We start from the raw sequence: 13,277 nt of genomic DNA, 5'->3' as shown, positions 1-13,277 counted from the left end.
AAATTCACACAATTTTTTACCTTTCAAAGTTTTTCTCGTCGCTCTCTTTGCCCCCTTTGGTAACTCGCTTCGGCAAGCAAAAGCGAGAGAGGGAGAAACGATTATTTACTTACTTTCACTCGCACAGTTGTTGAATTGTATGTGCATGGATGTAAATCATGTGCTTTATCATTTGTTTGGGGCTTTGTTGCTTGGGTCGATCACGTTTTTCGTAGTTGATATCACGGTGGATCACAAGACGTTATTTGTATATGTATAAACTTTATATTCTATTTTAATATAAAGCAAAGTGAATTTAATTTTTATATTATAATGGAATAATAGTATATCACGTATGAGACTAGATTGAGTCCTAAGTTATGTAGGAAAATTACCAATCAGCCTCGAGATTGGAAATAATATTATTTTTATATACTCGATATATTATTATATATCTTCGGACGGATATGAGACGAAAGAAAAGGAAAACAAAGACGGCGGGAAAGATAAAATGAAGAGGAGTATTTCACAAGCGGCCCGCATGCTTGCTGATTGAACCCATGAGTAACAACACTCCTCTGTCCCCTTCGCCATTTGTGCCCCCTTCTCTTCCATACCTACTCGATCATCCATTCCAACGATGACTTCTTCCAGGCTAGGGTAGGGAGACGCCTGACGTCATTCTCCAACGTCTGTCAGCGAGCCGACCCTCTGAGTCATGCCGTTTTGCCTACTCTCTTGCTTGTAGCAGAGTATCGAGACTTGGCAAGGTCTTTCGTGATCATGTCCCTAAATCGTCCCTAGTTTCTCTCGTTCAAATTTTTCCCCATCTGTAAAAATTTTAAAATTCTATTTCTACTTTTCATTTAATAATAAGAACTAACTCGTCTAATTACAATTTCAAGTTCATACTTCTTCTAATAAAAATATGCCACCATATTCATTGCAATTTTATTAACAGTAATTTAATTTTTCAAAATATTAAAATTGGTGCATCAGAAAGAAGTATGAAATTAATTATATATGCTTTTATGTATGTAGAAGCGAATCCATACATAGAGAGGCTATAATGTCGTGTAATTGATTTATTTTTAGAGTTGTGCAATGATGGGTCTGCAGGCCACGGCAGGAAAACGTAAACTGGAGGGAGGTGTGGGCTGCATGGAATTCGACATGGATATGGGCGAAAGCCCATCGAAGTTGGGCCGGGTGGAGGGTAGCTGGTGGGCGATGGAGGATAGTTACACGCCCCCGTTGAGCCAAACGCCGGCTTCTTATTACGACATGGAAGTGAGTCCGCCCTGCCTACAAACAAATCCTTGTCAGCCGACGTCGACAAGCCCCCAGCAACAGCAGCAGCAACAGCAACAACAACAACAACAACATCAAACGGCGCAGCAGCAGCAGCAACAGCAACAACAGCAGCAGCAGCAGCAGCAGCAACAGCAGCAACAACAACAACAGCAGCAGCAGCAGCAACAGCAGTCGTCGACGCCGACGTCAGCACCTCCACCGTCTACGGTGGCGCATCTGCACCATCATCCGCAGCACTACTACCATCATCAGCGCGGACCTAGCAGTCCGGTCGGTAACAACGGTTACAGTCAACTGTCCAGGCCTCAGCCACAGTGGGGGGCACCTCATCATTACGAGCCACCAACGATACGGAGAGAAGAAAATGGAAAGAGTTACTTGGAGCTTGGTTCCAGTTACCGAGCGAACGAGAGGTGCTGCGAGGGTTCGAGGTCAAGCTGGTGTCGGCGTGGTAGAGCGTGTTACAGACAAAGGCGGCTGGCGGTTTTAAATATCTCGATGTGCAAACTGGCGAGGTATCGCCAATTTCCGGATCCGAGCCTTCATCGATCGGTCCTCATCTGCAATACGCTGAGGCATCTGGAACGCGAGATGGAGAGGGACAGAAGTCCGCCGCCCATGGAGCCGGTTATACCGGCACCGATCGCTCAGCTTCAACCTCCCGAGCAGGGCAGGTTAACACCGTTCCCAATGCCGCCAACGTCTTCGAACGAGACAGATGCCGATTCCGGGATCGGCGATAGCGACGACAGTCGTTCGATTAATTGGGGCAGCGTGCTGTCTCTCTCGAGTCAGTCGCCGTTGGATCCATTGAATAACAACGAGCTGCTGGACGTCGATATCGGTCCGGATCTAGACTTAGACTTCATGCCTGGATGGAAGTTGACGCCCCTCTCTGCCGATGATATCCTTAGGAGTACGACGGCGCAAGAGCAACAACATCAGCAGAATCAGCAGCATCATCACCAACAGCAGCAGCAACAGCATCTGGTGCCGACTAGCGGCAGTTGCGCCAGCAGTAACGTGGGTAGTGCCTGCGTCAGTACCGGCAGTAACAGTAGTACGCACGAATCGTTGATGTGCGTTGGATCATAGCCCCCGATTTTGACATCGTTGAGTCATCTCATCGATTTTTACCCGTTGATGCCGCAGAACAAGTAAATAGGGTGTCCGGCAACAAACTCGCAAAAGAACCATAAAACCCGAGACGCAGAGACGATGCGATGGTTGCCTGCCGCCCGCCTTTCGAATATGTGCGACGCCTGGTCGGCGACACTTCAGGAGGTCTTCGTTTTCTTATTTATTACCGTTCGTGTCAATTATGCACCGATCGATTATCTCGGTTACGTTCGACTTCGTACTACACTGGTAGTCAGCATGGATGGTCTACTCTTTGATAGAGAGAGAGAGAGAGAGAGAGAGAGAGAGAGAAAGAGAGAGAATATGCGTCTCGTTACCCTATGTTCGCAGGTGCAGGCAGCGCGGAATTCAGAAATGATCCATCGGAAATGCTTCATATTCGAAGTAAACCAAGAGGTGATTACAATTTATAAACCAACGGGTACCTAACCTCGTGTTGTTTTGATTATCAAATATGATTCAAGATATGTTATATACTTTTATGTATTATTTTAGTTGGAATAATTAACATTAGACTGGTGAATTACCAGTCTGATAGAAATTACTAGCGGAGAGTCATATTTTTTATCTATGTGCACATTAGGGAGATTCTAATTTTCGTTTGAGCCGAGCAACGCGAGATCAGGTTCTCCCTCCGACTAAACAGCAACCACCTCGAAACGAGCATGGCTATACTATATCGAAACGATCTGTTTTTGCAGCTGCACCTGCGAATTCAGCGGCGCACGATATGAGTTCCCGAGTCGCTCGAAATATCGTCAACCGGCACCTCAGACAAAAAGATAGAGATAGAGTGGGAGTGACAGAGACTGAGAGAGAGAGAGAGAGAGAGAGAGAGAGAGAGAACGAAAGAGAAAGAAAGAGAGAAATAAAGAGAGTGAAAGAGCGACAGGGAAAAAAAAAGAGAAAATGAAAAAGTCTCAGAGCTTTCAATGTTCACGCCCCCGGGCCGGCGATAGGATAGGAAAAGTATCCAGGATCAGTGTAGCCCTCACTCCGACTCTTTAAAACAACAACATACGACGGTACAAAACTCCGACATAGACTTATTTATCCACATAGAATAATCTAATTGATACATTCGATGGAAAAGTGTCCTTTCCTTCCTTCTATAATTAATTTTCTTTTTTTTCTTTTCTTTTTGGTAACAATTGGCACACAGCATGGTGATATTCTTACGTACAGTGAGCAACGAAGGTATTCGAATTTCAATGTGAAAACAATTTCCATGTTAGAGTCCCATACGAGAGAAACCATACATTAGCAAGAAGAGAACAATTACTTCGTTTAAAATTTGCCAAAGAGTATATAAATAAGGACATAAATTTTTGGAATACTGTTATTCTTTCAGCTGAAAATAAATTCAATTTATTTGGGTCCGATGGTAAGAGAATAGTACGGAGGCAGCCAAGTAATTGGATTCAAAAAATTTGAAGTCTACAGTGAAACATGGTGGAGGCTCCGTAATGGGGCTGCATGTCCGCTAATGGGCCTGGAAATCTCGTATTCACCGATGGAATCATGGACAAAACTAAATATTTGAATATTCTAAAAGAAAATTTAATTAATAGTGCATTAATAAAATTAAATGCGTTAAGAAATTTTCCAGCAGGACCGAGATCGTAAACATACGGCCAAAATAGTACAATACTTTCGTTGCTCACTGTATGTATATCGCTCGCCTAGCCGGCTGACGTTGAGAACTCTACGGCGATGTCCGGCGTCGTTCGACGACAGCCAATCGAAACGGGAGTGTCCATCATCATCGATCGATGTTTTCTCTTTGGACTAGAAAGACTATTCAGGCGACGATTAATTAATGCCATACACTCTGACTACACATTAACGATACACTTACACACATAAGACATAACCGCCGTGGCCTATATCGTACGCTGATACACGTACACGCATACACACATACACATACACTCATACATAATGCTATATACGTACATCAGGAGAAAAATACAGGTTCGTACACAGAAAAGTCGATATGGTGCTAGGACGATCACACCCTGGTGCTTAATTCTGTAACACACAGAGCCATGTGCATAAATTCGCACGGATCGCCTGCAGTCTTCGTTAAGAGGTCTAGATACGTCCTGACGTCGTGAACAGGACACATCGCGATTTAACGTGTTTCCATCTGTAGTGTTCTCCGACGAATTTTGTTGCTGGACATCACTTTGGGCCTCTCACCAAAGGCCAAATTGACGATCGAAGGCACACAGGGATCACGGATGGAAATACGTTGCATAGAACGCGCAACTGTGTTCTGGCGCATGATGCTAACAAATGTACCTGCATTTTAGAGATCGGGATTAATATTCGGTCCCTTCGTGTCGTCGCGCGGAGGCCACTGCGCGCCACTGATCTCTCGTTAATAATTATGTACTATAATACTATTGTAAAATAGAGAGTGGCCGACGAGCAGAGAACGAAGGTGACCAACAATTCACTTGGGGTGTGGAACGGAGAGATTATTAAGGGAGGAGAGGAGGATGAAGAGGAGGATGACGAAGGGGAAGGGGAGAGAATAGAGAATGAAAATAAAGTAAAATAAAACTCGACGATACGCACTTCGCGAAGAGGAACGGCGATCCGCGCGCGATCTCGTCCTCAACGTCCACTAACTGAAACCCAAACAGAGCAGCTATACTTAAATCGAAGTTAAGCGTTGTAAAGCGAGTTTAATGAACGATAAAGCGAATATAAAAAGAAAAAAAAAATTAATAATTTATAAATCGACTGATTATCTTGTGCGATAGAGAACGATGATGGGAAATTATGAGAAAAGAAAGAAAGCTCTAACCGGCAACGCTTCGCGACACGAGTTCATTTAAACTGTAATTAATTGAATGTTAAGCCAACATGATATATACACGTACATGACACACACACGCACACACACACACACGCACGCACGCACGCATTACAGAGAAACCATACGTACTTGCGTGACATTTGTATACAAATGGACACGTTTGTACATGAGATACGTTTTAGATACTTCGATGTATATAGATACACACTACGTGCTAAGTCTAATAATTGTTAACACGAACCGTCAACTCTCGGCAGTTTTTTTTTTTTTTTTTGTTTTTTCTGTTCCTATGTCTAAAATCTTGTATCTGTTTTGTTCTCAATCACTTGCAATCCATCCATCTTAACAACAAATTCGAATTTCCCGCGTTTTCATGCGTTCGATCGTCATCTCTCCTCTCGTACACGATTCAACGCTGTTGTCATACGTTGGCCTCCACCACGCTAATCGCCTCACCTCTATTTCATTCATTCGTTTCTCTCTCATTTCATACAAAAAAAAAAAAAAAGAAAGAGAAGAAGGGGAAAAAACAACGAGCAATATTACATTAACAATGCGGAAAATTTTAGGGGAAAAACGTACACGTGCATGAATCTCGAGCGATTTGTGAGCTTTCTTAAATACGTTAATGAGGGAACACCATTTTCTGATTATCGTATTTGTGACTGTGTTTGATCAAGCGTTTTGTACATTACTTAATAATAATTTACACATGTTACTACGATTGCAATGTAATGTAAATATTATTAGGAAATAAACATCGTTAAGCAATTGACATATGGATCAACAGAAATTTCTTACAAACGAATGAAAATTGCAACGTCTGATTTAAGATAACACTTTGAGATCAAACATCAATCATAAGGTATAAAAACAAAAAAGTAAAGAAGATTGTTCTCGTCATCTCGTTGTATTTCTTGGAACGAACGAATCGTTCGAGTTCATAATTCTGTCTACGATCGCGCGTAAAGTGTTAAAAATATACGAAAATGACATTTGCACATAATACATAGCAGACAGACGCACACACACACATACATACATACATATATACACACACGTACGAACGAACATTGCGTGAAATTATGTATGCGCGCTCGATGTGAATGTACGGAGGATTTTTTTTTTAGGGAAAAAAGGTCGATGTTGTTTTCTTGCATGGTGTACCAATTGGAACCACAGCGTTAACGTTAAAGCACGTGTGGCAGCACGAGATACAGCAACGTATGCTAGATTGTTCAAAAATTCGTCCATCGCGTTGATGCATCTCTCAAAGTACAATGCCTTTTCGTGTTTTGCGATTCGCAACGCTACCTCATCGGCTTGGTGTTCCGCGACGGACGACTTGTGATTTCTCTTTCTATACACGCTGTTGCTCGCTAATGAAACAGAAATGTGAAAATATCGGCGCTGATCGATGTATCGAATTTTATTAAAATCCAAAAAAAAAAAAAAAACTGCGAACTAATGTGTATATATATATTATATATATATACTCGTGTCTCCTGGTCGCAACATTTTGTACCGATCGATCGATTTGATCGTCCAACGGAATACCAAGCACTGCGTTTTGAAACAGTTAAACGCGACACAGTAGACTCGCTTCTCGGGGATTGAAAAAAAAAAAGAAAAAAAAAAAGCGGAACTCGGGAGGTGACAAATAATTTCGTATTTTTTACACGGAGATATGTAGCTTCGCTGCGTTCAAACGCAATATTGATACACGATCACATACATACGCGATACATGTGCACACACACACACACACACACACACACACATACACGCGACAAAGACACGGTACCGAAGGAGTGCCTGCGAGTTCGGTGGTTCGAGAACGGCGAGTGTGATAAAGTGGAGGAAGAGGATGCGAGTAAAAAAAGAAAAAAAAAAAAAAAAAGAAAGCAAAACTGTAACCGTGCGAGAGAACGACGATATATACAAGTTCTAAATACACACGTGTGTTTCGACGATTGCGCCGGCGTACGTGTTAATGTTAAAACGTTAAAAAAAAAAAAAAGAAAATGACAAAAAAAAAAGAAACGAAACAGATGATATAAATGGGTGTGCAACGGACACTTTCTTTCGGGAAGTTTTAGAACAAAATCACGGAGAAGCGGAAACATAGAAGAAAAGGAGGACGAAAAAATGAAACACTGTATATAGTATAAATAGTAACTACGCGCAGAAGTACGTTTAAGCGGAAATAAAAGATGATATAATAGATATAATGTGAAGAAAAATATACACATATAAGATATTATTATATATTATATATAAACAAGAAGTATATATATAAGATTATTATATATATTTACCGTGGTAAGTGATATACAAAAGCGGTGACGGGGACTCGCGCAATCTCGTTGTCGTGTTCGGATGATGTTGCTGTGATTCGCGGTTGGCCCACGCAGTGATTTTTCCTATTCAGATTCATTTCAACTTGTGGAACGCATATCCTGATGGATGTCTCGTTGATTTTTCTAATTACACGCATAAACACACACGTACACGTACATATATACAGACACTGTACTCCAAGCTGATCACTCTGTTGTTGCCATCCGTTTTTTCCATATACACATGCTCTTCCAGGTTGTTTTTACGTGTACGTGCGTCCATGTAGATAATTGTATGATCGCGAATTCTTTCATCTTTTTCTTCAGCTACGTTTCCTTTTTTTTTTTTTTTTCTTTTCTCGAAATTCTTCTTCAGAACGCCCTTCGCGTCAAGAGTGATCAGTTGCCCGCAAAGTGTGTAAAGATAGCCGACGGACAACAAGGTGGAGGCGACAGCCCCAGCAAGCTTGCATTTCTTAACTCCTTGCAGGACAGAGAAGTTTGATCGTATTCTTCATCAAATTATTTATGTACACGATGGGTTGGTTGGGATATTTGTATCGAGCTTTTAGTGCGTTCGTTCGTTGTTAGTATGAAAGGAAAGAAAAAAAGAAGAAGAAGAAGAAGAAGAAGAAGAATGCATACGTTTTTGTTATTATTATTATTATTATTATTATAATTATAATTATAATTATTATTATTATTATTATTATTAATATTAATAAATATAAATTCTATATAGTCCTATGAAGAGTTAATCGAATTGAGCTGCCGTGAAGATGTACGATTAAGTTCCTATTACCACGATATCTATCCGAGAATTAGTTAGAGCAATCTATCCCAGCCGAACGTATGAACGCAATGCAGTGACAGCCAGCGCGTGTGGGCCGCCATGCGAACGCAACGTCCTCGAATCCTCCTTTTTCTTTTTTTTTTTTCTTTTTTTTTTTTGCACGATTACAATTATTCTTATTACTATTCGCGATAATACTGTGAATATTATTAATACTGTTAATAATCGATCGATTTGTACCGAACGCCTTAATTGAAAAACGGTATCTTTCTTTCTTTCGGGCGAAAGCACGAAGGAACGAGGCTGCACGATGTCGCGGCCAGCCAGTGTGCGAAGGCAAAAGAATAGTTGACGAAAAAAAGAAAGAAAAAAAAGAAAACGCGATAGAGAAAAAAGAAATCGAGACGAGGACGTCAAGCTAGAGTTAAAACGTAACGGATCTCCGAGACTTTACGAGAGTCCCGCCGTGACCGCAAATCTAGGACACGAGGAAGAAAGAACACACGACACTGTACATTGTAAATAGTAGCGCGGAGAAGAGACGGTTACAGAGAAAGACAGAGTTAATTAATTAAAAGATAAAAAAAAAAAGGGATGAGATGAAAGAACGAGAGAGAAAGAGGAAACGAGAGGGAGAGAGAGAGAGAGAGAGAGAGAATGAGAACGAGAGAGCGAGCGACGAGAGAAAGATGAAGAAAAAGATGAAGTTGCATCGAAATCGCGCCGGGCGCGTGAAGCGAATGCACGTTCCCGAGGGATGTTCGATTCTAAGGCGAAAATACAAATAGGTGATTGAAAAATAGTGAAAATGCAAAACGGACCGTTTTCTGATGTTAGAAGTGATTTCATCTTAAAAAAAAAAACGAAAAAAAAAAGAAACTCCTTCGTCGTCGTGTCGACAGTAGATTGCTCGAAATTAACTAGCCCCGTTAGTCGCCTGAAATCGATGTATCCCGATGGGGTATATTCGCCATACGAGCCGCGTGTGCGGCCCATTTTAATAGAGCTAGGACAAATTTTAAGATGCACGGTTGTATCTACGGGGACGTGTGCCGATCACTCGACTGTAATTCGTATCGTGTCACAAGACTGCGTCTAAAATAATAAAAAAAAAAGCGAACGAGAAAAAGATAAGAAAAAAGTGTGCTGACGAAAAATAAACAGAAACGAACAAAAGAAAATGTACGTTCTAAAGGGATACAAAAAGGGAACAGAGAAAGTGCGGCAATAGTCGCGCGTTCTATGCGGCAAATGCAAAACGGAGCGCGAAAGCAAGATAGAAAAGGGATTTTCAATTTTTAACGTGCATTCGCGATTCGCCATACTGCACGCGTACTTGCTAATCAGCGTGAAAAAGTAAAAGATAAAATTATCGAAAGAGAAAAGAAGCATGAATTTACTCTAGTCCTAAGTGGTCCACGTGTGCACAGTACGAAAAGTTACACGATTCTCGAGTGGTTGGATAACGTCGTTTCTTCTTTTTTTTTCTTCATTCGTTTCTCATATTTCGTTTCAAAAAGTTGTGTCGTTGTATCGCATACCGTTTTACCAAAATATCGAACAGCAAAGAATCAGCAGCAACAGAAAAAGAATGCAAGCAACAAATGCAGCGTAAAAAACAATTAACCTGAAGAAGAAAAGTAAAAGGATAACGCACGATATGGACAACAACAACAAAAACTATCAAAAACAATAAAGAGTATTATTCTATATATAATAATGGTGTTGATATTTTACAATCCTTTGATTTCCTACCTTTCAAATTTCATATTGCGACTATTTCTTTGCGTTTTAGTGACTCGCACGGTAAAGTGAAAAAACATGTTCATAGGATCCTTTATGTTGTATTTATTACGCAAACAATGAGAAAATATTACATGTTATTCTGCAGAAAAAATTCAGTAAAAAGAGTACAACTAAACTGAGAACCGTATAATGTAGTATCTTCAAATTTCGATGTTTCCGCAATGCGGCAGGAGACGGTTCTAATGGTTCCTTCAATAATTTTCGTAAACCTTTGTTATTTACTTGAAAAGTTTGATACCAGTCTAACGCTGATAAATCAAAGAAAAACTCTTTCATATCGGCTGAATTAGCAAGACTTACAACTCTTTTTAAATTATCTGTTTTTAAAATCCGTTCAGGAATCAGATATCGTTTTAGCGTCGCGTAATTTAAAATTGCAGTCTTTAGTATAGTTGTAAATCTGTGTACAAAACAAATATACCGGTAAGTATACAAATGGTATTATTTCAAAATTATCTTAAAAAGTCAAGTTTTCAGTAAAGTTTTCTTAAAGTTAGAATCTTACATTGGTTTCTTCCACCGAAGCAAGAAGATTAGGTCTGCCAGTATACCAGGAATAATACTAAATAGTGTAAATAATATAGCAAAAGCGTAAAAATTATTAATCTGCAACACGAACGGATACCAAATCATTTCAGTCGATGGATATGTGTGTGATATTTCCATTCCATACTCCTGCAGTTTTTTATTGCTAAGACGATTCCAATCACTAGATCCATAATTATATACTTGTGGTTCGTGCGTTTCTCTTTAGAAAAGAAAAATGAATAATAGAATAGAATAGTAGAATAATTCATTATTACCTTACCTACTCCTATACAGAAATAGTATATAGAAATTAAAAAAAATGCAATTTTTACCAATCTTTTCACAAAAGGTTTTAATAAAATAATATAATACCTATTTACAACATAGTCCCATATCGATGCCAAGAGACTATTAACTACCATGTCAACCGGAATTAGATCCATACTGCATTCATTCTCATCACACTGTAACACATGCATGAAACCTCCTCTTAGTGCTCTAAATAATACTACAGGGCCATTTCTGTTTCCGATCCATCCTGGAATTGGTTCGTTGTACGCTCCTATAACTATTGAATATATATGTACATAATTGTAATGTGTAAGCATTACTACGCATTGCGTTAATATTACTATAAAGAATGAAATTATTGCGATTTAATTTGTCTGCAATTTTGTTCTTAGGAGATAAGTTTCCAATACTTTTGTGGTGTAAATGTCATAAAATATCATGTAAATATCATAATTGTCATACTGATAGAAGGCCTGTACACTATACAGGGAAGAGACCTCTTTCTGCCGTAAGCTTCGACTAGACCTTCAGCGGTGGCTTTGCTAAAAGGGTACAAATTCAGCCAGTCTCCTGTGATGTCGCGTATCGCTTCATCTGTAATTCCAGCTTCATTCTCTTCATCGGCTTTTATCACGTCTTCAACGAGCTTCAGATCAGCCGGAGGTGGGTAAAACTTTTCTTCCTTTATTATTTTGTAAGGATGACTATACGCTGTTGAGACATACGTGAATATCTCTAAATGAGGACATTCCGTTGCAAGTTGCAGTAATTTGTCTGTGCCAATCACGTTTGTTCGCAAAACATGGGACGGTTTTATATCATATCGCACGATCGATGCATTGTGAATTATTATATTCACGTTCTCTATCAGATATCGACGATTTTCGGGTGAGAGACTCAAGTCGTCTTTACTTAGATCACCGTAAATCAGCACGATCTTTTCCATATAATTTGGATTTGATTCACGTAATCTGTCAAATACCTGATAATAATACAGAGCTATAAATTATGTTGTAATAAAAAATATAATTATAGTGTAAATATTTTAACCCTTTCACTGCTATAGACGAGATCTCGCCGTAACTATGTCTCGGTTGTGCAAAACCAGCTGGCGAGATATTGCATCGTAGAAGCGAAATATTTCGTCGTTGGCATTGCACGAGCGACGTAAGTTGTGACGAGATACCTCGTTTACGGTATTGAAAGGGTTAATAAAGCAATAATGGAATTTTTACTGCGTATTTAATATCATAATTATAATTTAGTATCGCATCGCCCTTTAGTATCTTCTTTAGACTTACCTCATTTTCAAAGAGTTTTTTCAGTCGGTCTTCAATTGTCATGTTTACTTTCTCTCGGACCAGAATATAAAGTTTACCAATTTCAGTACATGTATGCAAAATTTTTTCCAAAATAAGAGTGCCAAGGTAACCAGTACATCCAGTAAGTAATATATGCTTGCCAGCGTAAAACTTCTGTATCTGACTTTTACAATTACTCTTGTTTTTAGTCAATCGTTGGGCTTCTTGTACTTCACTCATTTTGATACTTTCTCCTTCTTCGGTTTTATTTTATTCAACTCGTTGAATGTTGTTTAAATTGTATAATAATAATCACTAGTAAACACATAAACTAGTTGAGTCACTTTGAAATACGATGGAGATGTTCCATTAGGTATTTCTGTCGAGAAAGTAAGTGAAAATGCATTTTTTCCGAATCTTTTATACATTAATATTTACAATTATAATGATACAGAATTATAATAACACTGCGATATTTTGAAACTTCAACAGTTAAAACTATTCTTTAAAATTCATTCTGAGAAATCGAATTGCGTATAATGCATAAAATGTGCATATCATAAATTTGAAATCTCGGTTACGTAAGTAATTTACGTTTATATAGAACCAAATTTTAATTAAACATTTTCGAGAAAATAATAGCGTGTAACGTGATTTAGATATATATTAGTTTCTGTTAGAAGTATATTAATTTATCCTACTGAATTGTCATATAATAAATCTAATAGATATGATTCATAATTAATATAATTAAAAAATACAAGATTATATTTAAAATGAATTAATATTATAGAATACTTATTTTATTGAATAAAACTACTTCATGTAATATTTATCAGAATATTAATTTTCCATGTTTGTTATTTTTTCCCCTTATTTTATTGAACTATGAACTATGAACTATGAGCTATGAGCTACGAAGTATGAATTGTAATAGTAGTGTAATAAGCATTTTTCAG

At 38.8% G+C, this 13,277-nt stretch overlaps 2 protein-coding genes across 2 annotated transcripts; one reads left to right on the top strand and one right to left on the bottom strand.

Moving 5' to 3' along the window:
* The first annotated feature begins 727 nt into the window (after positions 1-727).
* On the top strand, positions 728-9,496 carry LOC122527264 (probable serine/threonine-protein kinase yakA). Its single transcript, XM_043651279.1, has 2 exons — positions 728-749; positions 1,075-9,496. The coding sequence occupies exon 2, from the start codon at positions 1,084-1,086 to the stop codon at positions 2,386-2,388; it is 1,305 nt and encodes a 434-aa protein (XP_043507214.1). The 5' UTR covers positions 728-749; positions 1,075-1,083; the 3' UTR covers positions 2,389-9,496.
* Positions 9,497-10,220: 724 nt separating this feature from the next.
* Positions 10,221-12,732, bottom strand: LOC122527255 (fatty acyl-CoA reductase wat-like). The gene is made up of 5 exons (XM_043651268.1): positions 12,319-12,732; positions 11,480-11,999; positions 11,099-11,294; positions 10,704-10,946; positions 10,221-10,598 (listed from the first exon to the last, which is right to left on the bottom strand). Exons 1-5 carry the CDS (start codon positions 12,556-12,558, stop codon positions 10,244-10,246), a joined length of 1,554 nt encoding a protein of 517 aa, XP_043507203.1. The 5' UTR covers positions 12,559-12,732; the 3' UTR covers positions 10,221-10,243.
* Between the last annotated feature and the right edge of the window lie 545 nt (positions 12,733-13,277).

This window comes from Frieseomelitta varia, unplaced genomic scaffold, assembly GCF_011392965.1.
Source record: "Frieseomelitta varia isolate USP_RPSP 00005682 unplaced genomic scaffold, Fvar_1.2 scaffold_1023, whole genome shotgun sequence".
Taxonomy (NCBI): Eukaryota; Metazoa; Arthropoda; class Insecta; order Hymenoptera; family Apidae; genus Frieseomelitta; species Frieseomelitta varia.
This window is presented reverse-complemented; position numbering and strand designations above follow the sequence as displayed.